General features: G+C 51.4%; 1 protein-coding gene across 1 annotated transcript in view; it reads right to left on the reverse strand.

The window, feature by feature from the left end:
* CSF1R (colony stimulating factor 1 receptor) overlaps window positions 1–20,117 on the reverse strand; it is a 32,318-nt gene extending 12,201 nt beyond the window's left edge. Inside the window, exons 1-10 of the mRNA XM_065918885.1 lie at window positions 19,918–20,117; window positions 14,897–15,154; window positions 14,183–14,467; window positions 12,025–12,161; window positions 11,205–11,364; window positions 5,715–5,901; window positions 3,021–3,136; window positions 2,768–2,888; window positions 2,505–2,692; window positions 820–935 (exon numbers count right to left, since the gene is read on the reverse strand). Of these exons, the coding sequence (XP_065774957.1) occupies window positions 820–935; window positions 2,505–2,692; window positions 2,768–2,888; window positions 3,021–3,136; window positions 5,715–5,901; window positions 11,205–11,364; window positions 12,025–12,161; window positions 14,183–14,467; window positions 14,897–15,154; window positions 19,918–19,966 (1,617 nt within the window). The 5' untranslated portion in view covers window positions 19,967–20,117. The remainder of the gene's footprint in view (window positions 1–819; window positions 936–2,504; window positions 2,693–2,767; window positions 2,889–3,020; window positions 3,137–5,714; window positions 5,902–11,204; window positions 11,365–12,024; window positions 12,162–14,182; window positions 14,468–14,896; window positions 15,155–19,917) is intronic.
* Between the last annotated feature and the right edge of the window lie 808 nt (window positions 20,118–20,925).

Below are 20,925 nucleotides of genomic sequence, written 5' to 3' on the forward strand. Positions count from 1 at the left end.
CATAAGCACCTCCCGCCCTGCCAATGGAGGAGACATAAGAGACCTGGGTCAGGTCCCTAGGTTGGGAAGATCCCCTGGAGGAGGGCATGGCAACCCACTCCAGTATTCTTGCCTGGAGAATCCCAAGGACAGAGGAACCTGGCGGGCTGTAGACCACAGGGTCGCAGTGATACAATTGAAGCAATTTAGCATGCACAATGAAGAGGATAGGGACTTCCCTGGTGGTCCAGTGGATAAGGATGCACCTTCCAATGCAGGGGACATGGGTTCGATCCCTAGATGGGGAACTAAGACCCCACATGCCGCGGAGCAGCTAAGTGTGCATATGAAACTAATAAGCCCATGCACCTCAACTAGAGGAGCCTATGGGTATCCATCAAGAGCTGGTGTGCCTTGACTAAGACCTGAAACAGCCAAACAAGTCTTTTTAAAAAATAATGAAGAGGATGATGGTGGTCAGGCCTTCCCTCCACAAACTCACCTGCCACCTGACAGAGACACAGGCCTGGTCCCTGGGGCCCCTCTTGTGCCCCCGGAAGCCCCAGCTGGGAGAGGATCCCACCTTCACCCTCTCCCCGACTCCCACGGCATTTTTCCTCTGATCAACGCCCTCCACTTTCACGGTAGTGGCCGCCTCCTGTGCTAGACAGTGAAGCCTACGAGGGCAGAACCTCAGACACAGCCACTCACACTAACACACACTGGAGAGCTCTTGTCGGTGAATGGCCGGCTGATGGATGAGTGGTCCTGCCGGGCGGATCCGCACAACCTGGCAGTGCTACCCCAGGGTCTGGCTGCCCCCGCCCCGCCCAGGCTCACCTGCTTGTACTTGTAGAAAAGCAGCAGCAGCAACAGCAGCAGCAGGGCCATGATGGACATGCAGGCCGCCAGCACCGGTGTGAAGAGGGGCTCATCGCGGGGCTGCGTGGAGGCTCCTGCATGAAGGGGCGGGGCAGGGGAGTGAGCTGGCAGAAGGGACCTTTGAGACCCCCTGCCCCACTGAGACAGGCCACTGGCCTGGAACACAGTAGGTGCCTCCCAAATTCTTGTTGATTGAACAAGGTGTCCTCTCAGCAGGAAGCCTGCAGACCCTCCCCTAGCCAGGGGCAGGGAGAACCCCCCCACCTCCAGCCCTGCTCACACCCAGCTCTAAACTGTGCCCAGACTCACAGCCTCTGCAGCCGGGGGAGCCCCTCAGGTCACGCTACCCACCCCCTGCCTGTACAAGAAGCCTCTGGGGCTCAGCTGTGACTTGTACCCTCCCCCAATGTGGAGGCTCATTACCTACACCTCTGGCCAGCTTGGACGGAGAGACCTTCTAGAGGTTGGACTGAAATCCGCCTCCCCAGGAGGTCCCTGCAGCATCCCCGAGTGCCCTCTGGGACCACACACCCCTCCGAGAGTCTGAAAGCCAGACTCATGGACCCAGATCTTCTCTTCCCACATCAGTAGCCCCAGTTCCCTTGATGTGTTGGGAAGGACCTAATTTCCACCCCCTGGCCAGATCAGCAGCATGAATCTGAGACTCAGCCTCACTTCTACCTCTTAGGAGGTGTGAGAGCAAACCTGTGACTTCTCCCGAAGCCTCAGGTTCACCATGCCCCAAGAGGGAAGGCAGACTGTACTAAAGGAACTTCCCAGGGCTAGGCGAGTGCACTGAAATAATGTTTGCAAAGGGCTTAGCATGATGCCTGGCACAGTGTAAGCCTTCAGTGAAATGTTGGCTTTCTTATTTGTAATATAGGACCACCAGCTTGAGACAGAGCCGCCAGGGCATGTGGAATTGGGACTCCAAAGGCTAGGGCCCCAGGAGCCCCCTTGGAGCCAAGCAGAGGCCCAGTCTGTCCTCTCTGGGCCTGGCACACAGTGGGTGCCGAACCTGCTTTTCAGAGGCCTGAGGGACTCTCAGAATCAGAGAACTCACCCACATGCAGCCTTTGTGCAATGCAGAGAGGGATGCGTCTTCCTCCAGACGATGCTGCTCCGGCAGTTGCCCCCCACCCCCACTGCACAGCGGCCCCGGGTGGATAGGATTGTGTCTCTGACGGAAGGGAGTCCGGGAAGGATGGGAAAGGCCGGCGAGGCTGGCCCTGGGTTGGGAGCGGGGCCTGGGTTCATTAGTCGCCTGTCCCGGTCACCAGACTCTAAGCCCAGGGGAGGCCCTGCTCCCCTGTGAGTCTCAAATACACACCTGTGAACTAAGAGTCAGCTCAAGAGCAGGAGTAAGAGTGGAGGGGCCAGATTAGGCTGCCGCTGCTTCCTCTCAAGATCTCTGCTTCCCCTCTGCCCTTCTCCCCTACTACTCCAGTCCCCTGGGTTCTAGACTGCACGTCTTGCAGCCTTTGGTCACGAGGGGCCTCGAGTCACCCACGGAGAGCTAGAACTCGGTACGGCTGGGATCCGGTCGGCGCTGGAACTCTGGTCCTTGGCTCCTAGGAGTGGGTGGGGGTATTCCCCGGCCCCCCCCCTCCTGTCATAGCCTGGAGCAGGGGTCCAAGGCTCACCTATGGAGATGGGCCCCAAGGCCCCGAAGGTGTGCCCCACGCCGTTCTGGGCCCTGCACTCGAACGTCCTGTTGGGTTCCAAGGTCCCCGGGGTCAGCAGGCTCTGGACGGTCACCTTGCGGAAGGGCTCCTGGCGCACGACGTCAGAGTTCGGCTCCTCCAGGACCAGCACGTGGGTCTTATCGCATCTGGGAAGTGCAGAATGTGGTCAGAGCTTTGGGGTGCCCCGCCCCCGAGCCCAGGTGAGGAGGGAAGTCACTTACCTGTTGGTGTGGCTTCTGCACTGCACCCACGTCACATTGGGCCGGGGGTACCCCGAGGCTTCACAGAGCAGGGCTTTAGAGCCGTTGGTGAAGGTCCACATGACTTCTACCTCCGGGGGGTCTGAGGTAGAGAGGGCCTGAGTCTCCTCGCCTGACTGCCCACCCTGAGCCTTCTCTGCCCCAGCCCAACCTCCCCCAGCTCGTCTATCTGGGCCGCCCCAGGAACCCTGTATCCCCAAGCCCTTCTACTCACAAAGAAGGGTGAGTTCAAAGGTCAGGTTATCCTCGCCTCTGGCATTTCTAGCCTGGAAGGAGTAGAGGCCAGCCTCGGAGGGCTTCAGGCGAGGCAGGGTGAGCTTGGAGGTGTATCTGTGTGGGAAGAGCAGGCCGTCTGGGGTGAGGACAGAGGGTTCCAACAACCACCTTAGAGGGGGTGGCTTTATTTTTGGTCAAGGGTCTGGGGCATGAAGGCCTTGGCTGAGCCAGGTACCCAGGCTGGGTCCACTGAGACATGGAAAAACCATCAACCCTATTTCCTTAATTGTCCCTCTCATCCACAAAGCACTTCAGTTCTGAGATTTAGTAGAGGCAGTGTCTGTAAAGTGCTGATGCTGGGAGGCACCTCACAAGCCTCGCTGAATATATCTCCTTTCACCACCATCACTGGGCTAAACAGTCCTTGCTGAAAACGCCAGTACCTGGTCAGCTTCTATTCCCAAAGCGCCAGCCCTGCCAGGAGGGGGCTTTGAGAGGGAAGGGAGGCAGGATGCAGCCAGAGACCAGGGCTCCAGAGACCAGGGCTCAAGTCCTAGTATTGCATTTCCCAGCTGTGTGACCTTAGGCAAGGACACTTAACCTTTCTGTCCCTTTGTTTCTTTTTCTGTGAGCGTGACACTTAGAGTAATTAATTCACCGACTCAGCCTAAGGGTTAGAGGGATCTGTATTCAGAGAGCCTGACTCATTGCAGACATTTGCCCCTTTATTGGAAAATATCTGCAGCCATTACTAGATTGAAACACATGGTTATTTACTCAGCCAGTTCGTTGGCATATAGAACCCCTCTAACATGTGTCAATTCTTGAGATTAGTTAATACCTGCTTCTTAAACTGAAAGAGTTTAACTTTTTGCATGAGTCAAAATCACCATGATGAACACACCTACCACATGGCCTCAGTTTGGTGCCCTGTGCTGAAAGGCCCCAGGTTACCGAGTTCAAGGACACCTCTCTGGTTCCTTTCCACAGTGTCCCTATTGCTTACAGACCCCTGAGACCTATCCATGGATCAGCCTCCTTCCAGGGGTCTGCAGACTCCAGTTCAGAACTTCTGCTTTAGCAGAGGAAGCTAGAAATCCTGGCTGGAAAGGACAAGAAAGGAACTGGGAAGAAGAAAATGAGGACAAGGGAACATCTTTGTTGATTCTGATGATCAACAAACAAGAATCCAGGAATCAAAGAAGTTTGGGCTTCCAGAACTAGAAAGAGAACTCCAGAGAGTTTGGAAGTTGGAAGATATCCGGGGATTATCTACCAGAGGTGGCAAGCAGGTCTCCTCAAGTGAGCCAGTTATGATGGAAATATAGCCTGAAGACTGTATTAAGGACTCTGAGGTTGCATTTAGACACTGCAGGAAGTGGTTCAAAACTGAATTAGGGCTGTTCATCACAGCTGTGGGAGGAGATGTGATTGCGTGTACACCACATATTTGCTGTCCTTAATGGAGCTGTACTCCCTCATTCAAATGGTAGAGGAATAGATAAAGAGAATATGGTATGTATATACAAAGGAATATTACTCAGCCATAAAAGGGAATGAAATTGGGTCATTTTTAGAGATGTGGATGGACCTAGAGACTGTCATAGAGAGTGAAGTTAGTCAGAAAAATAAGTATTGTATATTAACACATACATGTGGAATCTGAAAAAATTGGTATGACCTTATTTATAAAGCAGAAATAGCGGCAGACATAGAGAACAAACATGGATATCAATGGGGGAAGTGGGAGATGGGATGAACTGGGAGATTGGGATGGACATATATGCACTATTGATACTATGTATAAAATAGGTAATTAATGAAAGCGACTGTATAGCACAGGGAACGCTACTCAATGCTCTGTGGTCCTGACCTGAATGGGAAAGAAGTCCAGGAAAGAGGGGACGTGTGTATACGCATAGATGATTCTCTTTGTTGTGCAGGAGAAATTAACGCAACACTGTGAAGCAGCTACGGACGGGAGTGTGTACATGCTCAGTCGTGTCCGACTCTGCTACCCCAGGGACTGGAGCCTGCCAGGCTCCTCTGCCCATAGGATTTTCCAGGCAAGAATACTGGAGTGGGTTGCTGTTTCCTTACTCCAGGAAAAATTTTAGAAATAGAACCGGGCAGAGAAATTATTATTTTCACACTTGTTATCAGTGTACCTCCTTAGGGAAGAAACTCTCTTGTTTAGAAACCACTGGTGGATGGCCACAGGCTTTTAAAGAACTTTCGATGTATCTGTGACTGAGAGATATTAATTCCCTCTAGTCCCCCAAACCTGTGTGTGAGGCACATACCTCGTGCAACTGCCATCAGGAGTGTGACTCTAAGTGGAAATCATGGGGATGGTCTTCTGCATTTGGATTAGTCACAAAAGAGGAGAATGAATAAGCTCGGCAGAACCTGGGTGACTGTCAGAATGCACACACCCAAGAAATGGTAGAATTCTTGAGGAGGACATTTAATTTCCCAAGGATACAGCACAGAGGCTACACTAATGTCATCTACATCTCAAACACAGATGACTGATGTTGAGGCTCTACATAGTCAAGAAAACTGAGACCTAGAAATGGGAAAGGACTCACCCCCTAGTCAAGGTTGAGACAGGACCCAAATGTACTGACTCTCGGTTAAAGTGTTCTCTGTCTGGCTGTGGGCCATGCAGATGGGAGCTAGTGGGTGGTACCTGTATGTGTCATTGGTGATTTCAAAGTTGAGCTTGGGCTGGGAGCCAAAGAAGGGACCCTCATAGGTCCAGTTGAAACTTTGCAGGCTTGGGTAGGCCTCCACCTTGACTCTGAGTTCGAGCTTCTCACCCACGGCCACCTCTTGGAGGAGGTTCTGCTCAGAGGTTAAGTTCAGGTAGGCACTCTCTGGAAAGCAGAATGCAGAGAAATCTGGCATGAGTGGGACAATCTCCACCTGCGTGTTCATTTGGTGATCTGCCTGTGGATCCAGTCTTTCAGCTGGACCCTCCCTGAGTACCTAGCATGTGATGTGCCAGTCACACGGACCCGACCTGTAACCAAAACTTGCCCCCTCTCATATTTTTCCTGCCACTCCCACCCCTCTCAAGAGCCCAGGGCTTTAAACTCTTCTCTCCAAGTTCCTGAAAGAACCTGGCCAAATTCCTATCCTCCTTGCCACCTCTACCTCTTTGTTTACATAATAAAGAGATTAATAGAATATATCTATTGTGTTATAACTGTATAAAATGTTTTCTAGCAGCTAAAAAGTTCCCCTTTTCTGGTAGTAGTTTATAGTTCCCCTTTTTCTGGTAGAAGTTTAATCAATGCAACTTCCAAACCCAGTTCTAAAGTGGACATGTGATCCACTTCTAAAGTGGGCATGTGACCCAGGCCAGCCAATCAGGGCAATCTGTGTCCTTTGGACTGTGGTTGGTTTGGGGGTAGGAATGAGTGAGTCCATGACACTCATTCCTATTATTTCTGTTGGGACTGGAGGAAAAGAGAAGCTTCCATTCCACTGGGGTTTCCAAGCTTGGTGCTGCCCCACAAGAAAAATATAGCGCCGAGGGCTGGGAAGCAATAGACTCTTGTCCACATCTGAACATCAAAATCCAACTGTCCCGGAAGCTCATACCCATGTTTTGTTTTGTTTTGCTTTAGCTATAAGGCCAATAAGATCCTCTTTTGGTGAGGTCAGTTTGAGTTGATTTCTGCTACTTATACCTGAAAGATTCTTGACTGGTTCCTTCTAATTAAATGCTGCATGAATTAAAATCAAGCTACTCTGATTGAATTGCAGGCAAAGGAGAGGTACCCCCATCCACAGACTCTCCATGCCACTCATAGATCCTTCTGAAATGTTTTCTTAAAATCCCAAGGCTTTGTAAAAATCCCTGGACTGGATCATCTCTCAGGGCTCCTTTTCTTACTCAAGTCTATGAAATCTAAAATTCACTCTTCTAATCTGATGTTCCTGCTCAAAAAGCCAACTCTGTTCCCCATTACCTCCACTATTCAGCCTGGCATTCAAGGCTCTTCTCAATTAGGTCTCCCTATGATGTAAGTGAAAGAGGAGAGTGAAAAAGTTGGCTTAAAACTCAACATTCAGAAAACTAAGATCATGGGATCTGGTCCCATCACTTCATGGCAAATAGATGGGGAAGCAGTGGAAACAATGGCTGACTTTACTTTTGGGGGCTCCAAAATCACTGCAGATGGTGATTGCAGCCATGAAATTAAAAGATGCTTACTCCTTGGAAGGAAAATTATGACCAACCTAGACAGCATAGTAAAAAGCAGAGACATTACTTTGTCAACAAATGTCCATCTAGTCCAGGCTACTGTTTTTCCAGTCATCATGTGTGGATGTGAGAGTTGGAATATAAAGAAACCTGAGCACAGAAGAATTGATGCTTTTGAACTGTGGTGTTGGAGAAGACTCTTGAGAGACCCTTGGGCTGCAAGGAGATCCAACCAGTCCATCCTAAGGGAGATCAGTCCTGGGTGTTCATTGGAAGGACTGATATTGTAGCTAAAACTCCAATACTTTGGCCACCTGATGCGAAGAGCTGACTCATTTGAAAATACCCTGATGCTGGGAAAGATTGAGGGCAGGAGGAGAAGGGGATGACAGAGGATGAGATGGTTGGATGACATCACCAGCTCAATGGACATGGGTTTGGGTGATGGACAGGGAGGCCTGGCGTGCTGCAGTTAATGGGGTTGCAAAGAGTCGGACACAACTGAGCGACTGAACTGAAGCCCATCTAGCCATGGCCGCTCTTCCTATACAGATGTGCACACACAGACACACACACAATTCTCCACCCATCTTGGTGTCCTCATATCCCCAGAACACCCCACAGTAGTCCCAACCTGGGCTCTTTGCTCAATCATTTCCTCTACCAGGAACTCCATATTCTTCCTTTCTTCTATTTAGATCCTTCTCATTCTCTAAGACCCCCCCCATCAGGGACACTCCACCCATCACTCCAGGCTAAAGGAGTACTCCCTCCTCTTGATTCGTTTTGCTTTTTGTTTGTTTGTTTGTTTTGCTTTTTTAAAAACTAAGGTATAATTGATGTATAATATTTGATAAGTTTCAGCTATCCAACAAAGTGATTCACAATTTTTAAAAGTTATATTCCATTTAAAGTTATTATAAATGATTAACTATGTTCCCTGTGTTGTATAACACATCCTTGTAGCTTATTTATTTTAGAGATAAAAGTTTCTACCTCTTAATCCCCTAATGGGGTGGGAGGAAGGCCCCTCCCACCTTCCCTCTCCCCACTAGTAACTGCTAGTTGTTCTCTGTGAGTCAGCCCCTTTTTTGTTATATTCATTAGTTTGTGTCATTTTAAATTTTTAAATTTATTTATATTTAAAGGCTCTTTTTCCCCAAGTTTTATTTATTTTAATTTTTGGCCGCATCCTGCAGTGTGTGGGTTCTTAGTTCCCCAACCAAGGATTGAACCCACAGCCCCTGCATTGGAAGGTGGACTCTTAACCACTGGACCAGAAGGGAAGTTCCTTTGTGGTATTTTTAAGATTCCACATATAAGCAATATCATATAGTACTTGTCTTTCTCTGACTTACTTCACTTAGCAGGATAACCGCTGCGGCCCTTTGAGATTGTACAGTCATTAGGCACCACATCTACACTACTTCAGGCTTCCCTCGTAGTTCAGTTGGTAAAGAGTCTGCCGGCAGTGCAGGAGACCTGGGTTCAATTCCTGGGTTGGGAAGATCCCCTGAAGCAGGAAATGGCAACCCACTCCAGTATTCTTGCCTAGAGAATCCCATGGACAGAGGAGCCTGGCAGGCTACAGTCCATGGGGTCGCAAGAGTTGGACAGACTGAGTGACCAAACCACCACCACCACTACACTACTTCACGCATCTGGTCCTCCCTTGGTAGCTGTCTTCTCTCTCCAAGCTTGTGAGCTTTGAGGGCAAGGCTGTTTTCTTCTCTCTTTCTCCCTTAGTCAGCCAGCCAGCCATTCATTCATCCAAACTCCAACCACTTCCTATCACCTCCACCATATCCCTCCCTAATCAAGCCACCATCACCTCTGGCTCAAACTAGCAGTAGTTTCCTAACAGTTTCCTGGCTTCTACCCTCGTCTCCCAATAGACAATCCTCAACAAAGCACCAGAAAGCCATATTACATCTTATACTCTCAAGTCAGATCATGTCACTCCTTTACTCAAACCCTCCAATGGTATCCCCTCTCTCTCAAGAGGAAAAGCCCAGGTCTTTACGTTGGCCTCCCGGACCTTCCCCTTCACCTCTGACGTCATCATGTACTACACTTCCCCTCAAGCTCCACCAGCCACACTGGCTGACTTCTTGCATGTGGTGAGCTCGGACCCGCCTTAAGAACACTGCTTGCCCTCTGGCTGAAGCTCTCTTCTCCAAGATTCTACATGGCTTGGTCCTTCACCAACTAGTCTTTGCTCAAATGTCAGTTTCCCAGTAAGTCTTCCTTGATGATCACCCAATTTTAAACTGAAAACCCTGTCAAATTATCTTTTTCATAATTTACTTTGTTTATGGCTTATCTTCTCCCAACTAGAATACAAACTCCTTGTGGGCAGGGCATTTTCTCTCTCATTTGTAACTGGATCCCCAGCACTGAAAACAATCTAGAGGGAAGAGTGAAGGAAAACAACATTTGCTGAGTGATTACTGTGGGTCTGCACTGCAAAATGGATAGGATTAGACTCCATAACTGGGAGACAGTTCACTGTTCTCCTCTCCTGCCTTAGCCCTCAGAGCTGCTGGCCCAGGACGGGCCCACAACAGAGCTTAGGTGTTCCTGCAAGCCTGATCTATTATTTGTTCTGTGAGGGTAATAATTCTTAGGCTCGCCCTCCCATCTCACCTCGGGCTCCCAGTTTGATACATGAGGTATGGCCAAACTGAAAGCACTCTGAACCTGTCCCCACCCTGAAGAAGCTGCTCTCTGCTCTGGAGTCTCAGCCCAGTGACTGTCACTGCCTCCTCCCCAATCACTCTGGTCATCTCGGCTCCTTTCTGCTCTGTCCCAGAAGCCATTGCCCCTCCTAGATTGTTTTGGATAACAGACTCTCCGGGGTACCCACCACAATCCAGCACCCTTCACCGTCTCTGACCTGGAGCACTGCGTTAACTGCCCTGATGGGTCTCCAGCCTCAAGTCTCCTGTCCACTCCACATGACACAGGGCTGAGCTTTCTCAAATGACACCTCCTCAGGCACATTGAGCATTTACCCTGTGCCAGGCCCTGCCCGAGTTAGTTTAGATACAGTCAATGAATTCTCAGAGCAAACCTGTGAGACAGTTACTGTTAGGATCCCCATTTTGCAGATGGGGAAACAGTTTAAGCAACCTACCTAAGTCACTGGTGGAGGCAGGCTGGAATGTGGCTCAGGAGTGCGGGCTCCTGACTACCACTCCTGCATCTTCTGTTCCATCTGATTTCATCCCTCTCCTCTTAAAACCTTTGACACCCGCCCACCAGAGATGATGCAAGCTACCCGTTCAACTTGCTCGCAGATACTACCCTCAGCCCCGCTTTCCTGTGACCACCCCCCCACCCCTTCACGTCCCTGCTATTGTCGGTTTCTCTGGATGTCTCTGTTGCTCTTGTTCTCTTTGCCTTTGAGGCTTGCATATGCTGTTCCCCCTGCCAGAAGTGCTGTTCCCTTTTCTTTCCCTCCCCTCTTCCTGGCTAACCCACCTCCATTCTTCTGGTCCCAGCTTAGAGTCCATTTAGTCCAAGCCTTTCTTGGGGAGTCCCCCTTGGAGTTCCCAGGACACCTCAGACTTCTCCCATGCCCACCCAGGGTGACTGCTGTCTGTTCACATGCCCATGTGATGTGAGTTCCAGGCATGAAGGAATGAATGACTGAGTTAACAGCAAAGTCCAGGAGGGAGCTACTGGACATCAATCCCCAAAACACAACAAAATGATGCTGGAATGAGATGCAGCCGTGTACTGTGGGACCTCCAAGGTGGGAGAGAGGGAGGATTCTGAGAGAGGAAGAATCAGAGGACTGACACAGACATGGCTCCTTAGCCAGGCTAAGAAAAGGGGGATTCTAGTGAGCTATTCTAACAGTGTCTGCTCTTTTTTTTTTTTTTTTTTTAACATCAGCTCCCTCTTTGCACCCCCCTTGCTCCAGGATCCATGCTGACCCTCCCCCACCACCCCGATGCTCACCTACCACCCGGAAGACCATGAAGGTGGAGTGGGCGCCCCGGGCATTGGTGGCCACGCAGGTGTAGTTGCCAGCATCTTGGAAGCCTACGTGATCGAGTTCGAGGGTCAGGACTTTTTGATAACGGTTGTCACGGAAGTCGGATTGTTGAGAGATTGCGAGCTGCAGCCAGAAGGAACAGAAACGCTGAGGTTGTTTAGGAATTACAAACAGCTGGGTTCTAATTCTCAGCCTTTAAGGATTACTATCTACTTTTCTTTGGGCTGAGCTGTGAGCCTTAGTTTCTTCAACTGCAAATTGGGACTGACACTGGCCCATGCTCCTAGGGTTGTAGTGAAGAGTAAGTGAGATGGAACATGCAAATGGCATAGGACTAGGCCTGGCATGTGGAAGGCATGCGGAGGAACTATGTTCTTAGAAGCAGCCTAATACCATTTCCTCCTGAGAAAACCCCCTCTTCCTCTCTCTAGAGTTTTTCTGAAATAATCTTTACATTCCTGGGCCTCAGAGGTGGCCTTGAAACCCCTTGCAAAGTCAGAAGTGAGCTGACACATGCCTCTTGTCTACAGGCTAGGACAAAGGTCATGGGTCAAGGGGGTGCAATACTGCCTCCTCCCTCTCCCATCACAAAGTGTAGATGCAGGAGCCTGAGACTTGCTTCTGCGTCATCTACTGACCAGCAGTGAGACCTTGGGTGAGTTACTCCCCTCTCTGGTCCTGAGCTATACCCTCAGCTCCCAGAGCCAGCTTGAGGTGGGGCCTGGAGTGCCAGGAGGACAGGCAGACCCACCCACCCCCCGACCCCCACCCCCAAGGACTGACTTTTGTGTCTCCACGTTGAAGGACGACGTCAAAGTTGACATCAACGTCGCTGGCTGAGCACATGATCTTGGCAGTCTCTCCTTGAATCCGCACAAGCTCTGCAGGCTCCAGTGTCAAGGTCGGAGGTCCTGGGATGACTGAGGTCAGGGGAAGGCAGGCACCCATGAGCACCCAGGACAGAGCTATCACTCTGTTTCCTGACATGGGCCCAGGCTCCCTTCCCAAATCCTGGGAGGCAGGACACCTCAGTTTTCCCCACAACAAGTCCCATCTCCTAAATGGACCTGGAAGAGTCCCCTTGGCTCCATCACCAGCGCCTCTCCCCAGTCACACCCTTCCCCTCTGCTCTGGACTCCCGCAGCCACCTGGAAGGCCTCCCTGCTTCCTCACAGCAGCCAACGTGAGCTCCTTACAAGGAAGATTGGATCACGCTCCTCTCTTGTGCTAATAATGTTCAGCGGCTCCTCACCACTCTCAGACTAAAAGCTGCAGCCCCTCGCACCTCCCCAGACCCTGCTCCCGACCTGGATGCACTTGCCACCCCTCACTGCTCTGCAGCCGCTGTGGCCCCTCCCACCCAAGATGTGCCCTTGCTCTTTCCTGTGGGAATGCATGATCCTTGCAACAACCACACTTTGAGTGGTTGTTCTCATCTTCACATCTTCAGCTCAAACATTCCTCAGAGGAGCCTCCTGTCACAGGTGAGCTGAATTAGCTTTGGGCCTTCCAGGTGGCACTAGTGGTAAAGAACCCAGCTGCCAACACAGGAGACGTAAGAGACTCGGGTTCGACCCCTGGGGTCGGGAAGTTCCCCTGGAAGAGGGCATGGCAGCCTGCTCTAGTATTCTTGCCTGGAGAATCCCACAGATTCCCCCGACCAAATCTCTTCAGTTTGGTTTCTTGTTCATCACATTTATTTACTTTCTGTCTCATCCGTCATCCCCAGTAAATGAAGGTGGTATCCCTAGCAGCTAATGCAGTGCCCAAAACATGCTGGTAGTGGTTTAATCGCTCAGTTGTGTCCGACTCTTGAGACCCCATGGACCTCTGGGGCCCTACCACGCTCCTCTGTCCATGGGACTCTCCAGGCAAGAATAGTGGAGTGAGTTGCCATTTACTTCTTCAGGGGATCTTCTTGACCCAGGAATCAAACGCAGGTCTCCAGCATTGCAGGCAGACTCTTTACCAACTGAACTATGAGGGAAGCCCTAGCTGATGAATTAACATCTGTGGCTGTGGCTGTTGTTGAAAGATAGATAACCTGACTCAGTTTCTCAGGGTCAGATAAAGAGCTCACTCATGTCACAGAGTCAAGGCAAAACGAGGGCCCTAGAATCCCTCTGCAAGGTGGGCTGCAGGAAAAGGGCCTGCCTGGCTCCTCTGCACACAGAGTGGGTTCCCTTGGCTTCCTGGACAGGTTTTGTGGGCTCAGGGCACAGGGCCTTGGGCCAGTCCTGCCACTCTGACCCTGGCCTCATTACAGGTGCTTGCTTCCTATCTCAGGCTCAGATTCTGATCCTGGGGTCCTGCTGACTCCCACCAGTCCTCCCAGAAACCAGAATCCCATCTACCAGCCCAGCAGAAATGAGGTGGGAGCAGACAGGAGAGACACTTCACCACCACTGATGCCTCCCAGCCAGAGGCATCCCATGCGCCTGCCATCATGACACCCCATGGCATTGCTCACGGTGCCCCCCTCTCCTGTGCTCAGCACCCAGCACCTGGTGGGCCCTGAGTAGGAATCCAAGTCTGAAGGGGTGGGAGAGCTTCGGGACCGCCTTCCGTTCCTGGAACATCTGAAGCCTGTTCCCAGCTCACGACTGTGTACCTGTTGTTTCTTCTGCTGTCTCCCCCTTCTCATAATTCACATTTCCGCTCAAATAAAATGTCACTCTCTCCACGAGCACCCCACACGCTCTATTCCACCACCCTGTTCAGCGCTTTTCATAGCCTATTTCATGACCTGAGACTACCTTGCTAGCTGAGTTATCAGCGTACGTGCGGTCTGCCTCCCAGCACCCGACACCTCTTGGTCTCGCTCCAGCAGGTGCCCCGTGGACGACACAGGCACGACTGGAAAGAAGAGGTGAAACGAAGCACCCACCCTTACTTCCCCTCTGGCCAGACACCAGCTCTCGGGTCCACCCTGTCCACGCACCTTTCTGAACTTTAAGCCGGATGCTGAGGGACTTCACCGTCCTGCCAGCCATCTGAACACTGCACTCGTAGTCCTGGCTCTCTATGAACTTGGCCTTGTGGATGGTGAAGCCATACCAGGGTGAGAAGGAGTAGTTGGTTTGGCGAAGGACAGGCCGGCCGCGCACCCGCACCAGCGAGACACCCGCCTCCAGGGCCGGGTCGGTGAGCAGACAGGGCAGCAGCGCGTCCTGACCCTCCAACACCGTCACTTCCTCGACCAGGACCCTCCAGGGCCGAGCAGGGTCTGGGGAGCACAGAGATACAGCGTTACAACTGCCCCCTCTCCGCCAGGCTAACCGGTCCCTGGGCATTGGTGACAGTGAAGCTCAGAGATGTTCTTCCTTTGCCTGAGGTCACATAATACCAAGGAAGCTCAGCTGAGGCTTAGGGGCTCCGAGGCCAGGTCCAGCCCCACTATTTAATGCTGTGTGATCTTGGGCAAATGACTCAACCTCTCTGAGCATCTGGAAAATGGGGAGAAACAAGAACCTTCTCACAGGGTTGCTGTGAGGAATGAATTAGAAGCACTGCCACAGGTCCTTGTTTGCGGCAGGTTCTCAGAAAACCCGGAGCTGGCTTATTATGATGGTTCACGTCAGGGCCCAGCCCTCTTGGGCATTCCTGGTGGGCCGTGCTGGGCTAGTCCTCTTGGGAGGGGACTCATAGTCCTCACCTTTGACGTAGAGGTGGATAGTAGCAGTGCCCGCCAAGGGGTCTCCAGGCTCCGTGCAGCGGTACGTTCCCGTGTGTATGAAGGTGGCATTGTTCGTGGTGAGGATGCTTCTGGAGGCATCAGAGTCCAGAGTCCAGTAGGGGGAAATGGGGCCATCCCACTTCACGCTGCCATTGCTCATACATCGCAAGGTCACCGCTGTGCCTGGCTCCACCACCAGCTCAGGGCCACTGGGCTCTATCACCGGGACCCCGTGACCTGGTGATGGGAAGTGGCAAACAGAAGCAAGGGCTGAGGTGACACCCCGTTGGCTGTACCCTGCCTCTGAGATGGGTGCTACTCTGGCAGGGTGCTGCTGGTTCTGGGGTTCAGTCACGACCCACAGGATCACCTCAAACAAGTCCCTGCCCCTCTCCGGTCACCCACTCAGGCCCTACCCCAAACCTTCATGATGGACTGACATCTCTGATGTCTGAGAGAAGGGGACTGGGGGCTTTCTTGGCCTCCCACCCAGCCACTGTCCCGTGGGGGCTACCCCAGCCTCTGGCCTCGGCCTTCCTGGCCATGACTGCGTCATTCTCCCCAGGAGTGGACTCCTTCGGCCTGATGTAATAAATGGCCTGCATTCCTGCTACGAAGTCCAGCACCTAGCTCAAAGAAGGGGCTTCAAACAAGCAAAAGTGAAAGTTGCTCAGGCGTGTCTGACTCTCTGCGACCCTGTAGACTGTAGCCCACCAGGCTCCTCTGTCCTTGGGATTCTCCAGGCAAGGAAGAAACAAATGAATAGAATGTTTGTGGCAAAGTGCTCTGAATTGATTCACACGAGGAAGAAGAAAAAGGGGCTTCCCTGATGGTCCAGTGATTAAGACTCTGAGCTTCCACTGCAGAGGGCACGGGTTTGACTCCTGGTGGGAGAAGTTCCACATACCACATGATATGGCCAAAACCAGATAAAAATGCATATACTTTAAAAAAAATATTTTAAAGAAATAAGAAGAAAAGGGGTGCGGGATCTTAGCATAGCAGAGTTCAGAGTCTTCTGGTGTGCCTTCTCTCATCACTGGACATCTGGTCTGTAGCACAGTGGGGAGGTTCAGAGGCTCTGTGCCTCAGTTTCCCCACTTAAAAATGGGGACCAAAATTGTACCCATTTATTGGGATGTTGGGAGATTTAAATGCACAGAAAGCTTTAGAACATTACCCGTCACCAAATATAAATAACTCAGCAAAGGTTAGCCATTCTATTTATTATCTAGTCTACCCCCAGAAGCCCACCATAACATCCCAGCCCTGCTGTGTTTACTAGGGAGACAATCTCTTTTAAGGAAAATTTTCTTGAAGGAGAAAAGAGAACTTGAAACTCATCTCAGGCCCTCCGGGAAGAAGGCCCGTTGCCTCTGCAGTGTCAGCACTTTTCCAGGGCCTAAAATAGGGGTAAAGGAGGGAAGTGAGAGCTGATTCAAGGACTTGGAGGGGCTGCCAGGCGCCCTCCAGCCTGTGCAGGAGGAAACACATTGCTGGCACCCGGCCTAGCCCCCGTTTCCGCTCAGCATGCAGTCCTTCTCCCAGGGAGGCTCTCACTTCTGCTTCCTGGCCGCTGTCCCCTTTAGGGGAAAGACCCCCTCACCCCCTGAAACAGGCAGTACCACCTGTCGGACACAGGTATGTCCCAGGCTGTGGGACCCGGATCTGCCACTGACCTACGAGGTACCCCCTACTGAGTCCAATCTGTCTGTCCCAGTGATGGGGCCACGGACATCCCAAGCCTGAGGGAGCTAGGAAAATTCAGGGACTCCTCATCATCTTGCACAAAAGCTTCTTCTTTAAAAAAAAAAAAAGTATATTTATTTATTTGGCTGCATCTGGTCTTAGTTTCAGCATGTGAGATCTTTTGTTGCAGCATAAGTGCTCTAAAGTTGCGGTGTGTGGGCTTAGTTGCCATATGGCATGTGGGATCTTAGGTCCCCGACCAGGTATTGAACCCACATCCCCTGCATTGGAAGGTGGATTCTTAACCACTGGACCACCAGGGAAGTACTGCACAAAAACTTCTTAAATGGGTCTTTCCATCCCACTGCACCCTGCCCTCACCACAAACCCCAGAATCAGAAAGATCCTGTCAAATTATTTAAGGATGACTTAATTTATGTTTTGATTTTGTACACATCAGAGATGTGTAGGCTCTCTGTCCAAGCTTCTGATTCTCATAAAGGATGGAGTGACCAGAGAAATACTGCGGAAGCCAGGCTTCCCTGTGCTGCTGACCACCAGAGAGAGGGGCAAACATCGTTTTGGGCAGGCTGCTGGCAAGTCCCAACAGAGCAGGTGCTGGCCTATCACTGCTGCAGCAATGCAGGGCATAGGGTGGGGGTGGGGTGCTGGAGGGAAGAGCTTGACTGTGGGCTCATGTCAGCCGGTCGTCACTCAGCCATGTTTGACATTTTGCGATCCCATGGACTGTAGCCCGCCAGGCTCCCCTGTCCATGGAATTTTCCAGGCAAGAACACTGGAGTGGGTTGCCACTTCCTCCTCCAGGGGATCTTCCTGACCCAGAGATCAAGCCCGAGTCTCTTGCATCTCCTGCATTGGCAGGAGGATTCTTTACCATTGTGCCATGCCAACCTGGGTCTAAAACTTGGCTCTTCCCTTGCTAACTAAGTAGACTGCTCAACCTTTGATCCTCAGGCTACTCTTTCAATGAGAATAATCCGAATTTCCACCTCTGAAAGGTCCTGGGAGGATTCAAGGAGGTGATAAACAACCTCTGCCCGAGTCAGCTCTCCTGTCCTGTGTTACTGCTTCAGTTACTACTCTAACCTCCTCTCAAATCCTGACACTCTCACAGCTGAAGTGCTAACTTTCAAAGGTCACAGCCTACGCGTCACATCCCGCGGTCTCAGCTTCTGTGACTTATATTCCGCTTCTGCCCCTGCTGGGTCTCACAGGCGCCTTCTCCCTCCCCCGCCCTTCCCCTGTCCTCTAACTCCAGCCTCGGCCTCCTGGAAGTGTAGTCAGAGAGGCATTATCTTATTTTGTCCTGTCGTCTCGAGTATTCATGCAGGACAGGGCTGACACCCCCAGCTTCCGCTCCAGCTGCCCACTGCTGGCTTGACCGGAGGGAAGGAAAAGCTTGCTCAGGCCTTTACTCCCTGGGTAGGGGCTGGACCCCTTCTGCCCCTTCACCCCACCATCTCTCTCCCCAAACCTTCTCACCCCCTCCCACTTGCTTGGGAGACCCCCCTCATCATCAGCTGCCAGGGTGTGCCCCCACACCCCCCACCTCTCCCCCAACACACACACGCACATACATACACAAACATACACACACATACACATACAAAAAATAGACACACACACACAGAAACATACACACATACAGCATGCCAAGGTTTGGGGCACGGCCTCCTCCTTGGCCCAGAGCCTTAGCAAGTTTCTTTTGGTCTCTAGGATACACTGATTCTGTCCCTTAACTTTGTCACAACTGCCCCTCACTCATCACCGGTCTACTGAAAACGTAGGCTTCCAGCTTGCAGTCCCCATTTCTTCTTTCCTTGCAGGCGAGTTGCTGGACTGCCCCTCCATCCCCCATCAGTCTCCCACGGGCATTTTCTGGGCAGGAATATAGGACAAAAGAGTGAAATAAAACCCACAAAGCTTGCTAGGATGAGGGGAATAGTCTCTATCTAAATTGAGATGGTGGGGACACAAGCTTATATACTTGTCAAATCTCATCACAGGGACACTTAAGAATCTGTGCTTTCTACTACATGTAAATTACATCTCAACAAAAGAGGACAGACTTGCAAGCCCAGTGGAACTGATTGGGCCCAAAAAAGCCCTTCAGTGGGCCAGCTCCTCCTCAGCGACCAGACACACCTATTCCTCAGCGTCTTGCAGCCACAGGACTGTGGGAAGGCTGGAGATGCTGCTGCCTTCCTACCGCACCCACAGTCCCCATCCTTCCCTAGAGTTCCTCCAAATATGCAATAAAATTTAGGGACTTCACTGGTGATCCAGTGGTGAAGACTCCACACTCCCAGTGCAGGGGGCATGGGTTTGATCCCATATGCCGCACGGAGTGGCCAAAAGAACTTAACATGTGTTTGTTGGGCCTACTGTAGATACGAGTCCAGCACCCAGCCCCCAGCTTCAGTTAAGGACCCTCCTAGCAGGAGATCCTGCATCACTGATGCTGTCGGAGGGATGGGATTCAGGTGGGGTCTGCTCCAAAGCTCTCTGTCCTGAGGCCCCGCGGCCTGTGTTTGGGAGGATTTCAGCCTAGCAGACCCTCAACTGTCCTCCCCCGAGACAAGCTGCTAGCCCTGTACTCTCTCATCCAAAATTTACCTCTCCTGAGCCCTGGGCCAGAGAGGCTAACCTCTTACCTCTCCTTCTGACCTCTTGCCCAAGCTGCCCAAGGAGGGACCATTGCTTCTTCAGATCCCTCCAGGTCATATCCTGCCTAGTTCGCCTCGTGAGTCCCAGGCTGGCAGTGCCAGTGGAGCTATGAGGGGCTTTCTGGGCCTCTCTGCTCAGTGTAGGTCTGGACCAGCGGCACTGGCATCTCCTAGGAACTCACTGGTCATGAAGAATCTCAGGTCACACACGGATCGAGTCAGAGTCTGCACTGTAACAAGATCCCTGGGGGATCTGTGTGCACAGTGGGGCTTGAGGAGCATTTTGTCTGGTCCATCACCCCCAACAACATGCCGTTGACCATTCAGTAGGCACTAAAGAGCCCTGAGGACATAGGGATGTGTTCAGGACACATGGACAGTCACCATCTGAGCTGGGTGAGATCCACAGCCCTGGCCAGGCTGGTTCCACCCCATTCATACCCGCTTTCCCCTCCACTGCCTTTCCGAAGCAGACACCCACACACCCACAGTCCAGGGCTGGGAGATGAAAACACAGAGTGGGGACCCCTAGTGAGGGGCAGAGGTTTAGAGAGTCCTTCCTTAGGAACCCTGTCACAACCCTCTCACCCCCACCACCCCCCAAGGCTCTGGTTCTGCTCTTACCATGCCAAGCTGTGGCCACCAGCAGGATCAGCAGGGTCCGTGGGCCCATGGCCTCAGCAGGAAAGCGGCAGGCTGATGCAGGGCTTGGGGATGGGCAGAGAACAGAATTCTTGGACACTAGCTCTGACGGGACCAGACCCCCTAGACATGCGTTCCTCTCCACTGGCACTGGCTGTTTGTCTTGTTTTCCTCTTCCTTCTTCTCCTTGGGCTGATCCCCCTCTTCCTCTTTTAGCTAGGCAAGGCAACCACAGAGTTTGGAAATCTTGGTTAAAGAAAAAAAAAAAAAAACAAAATAAAGACATGACCCCAGGGGGCGGGGTTGGAGTCAGGGTAGGACTGGCTAAGTTTGGGGCCCTTCCGAAACCACCTCTAAGGGGCCCTGAGAGAAGAGACATGCCCAATGTTAGACGGGCAGTTGATTGTACACACGGGGGTCTCCAGAGCGGCAGGGGGCTCTTGCTAAGTGGAAAAGGAAGTTAGGTTGGTCTGGACAAGCCTGATAACAGATAGTATCAAGAAGCTTCCATTTACAGGACACTCACCAGCCAAACCTTTACATACCACTGTCACCTTTTGTTCCCACAAAAATTTTATACAGTAGGTACTCTTACCATTCCCATTTTACAATAGGAAAATTGAGGTTCAGAGAGATCAAACACTGTAAACTTTCCCAAGGTCACACAGCTACCAAATGGAGGTGGAATTTGGATCTAGACAACCTGAAGAGGATAAGATTGAATAGCATCATTGACTCGATGGATATAAATTCGAGCAAACTTCAGGAGATAGTAAAGGACAGGAAAGCCTGACGTGCTGCAGTCCACGAGGTCCCAAAGAGCTGGACATGACTTAGCAACTCAACAACAACAACCTGACTATAGAACTGCCTTCTTCTGGACTAATTTTTACAAAGGGTTACACTGTGCTGCTGTACTTCTAAGAAAATTAGCATTCCTCTGTCCCCTTTCCTGGATGCAATTGCATTTACCACTTTTAGTTTATTTTT

Source organism: Muntiacus reevesi, chromosome 1, assembly GCF_963930625.1.
Source record: "Muntiacus reevesi chromosome 1, mMunRee1.1, whole genome shotgun sequence".
NCBI lineage: Eukaryota > Metazoa > Chordata > Mammalia > Artiodactyla > Cervidae > Muntiacus > Muntiacus reevesi.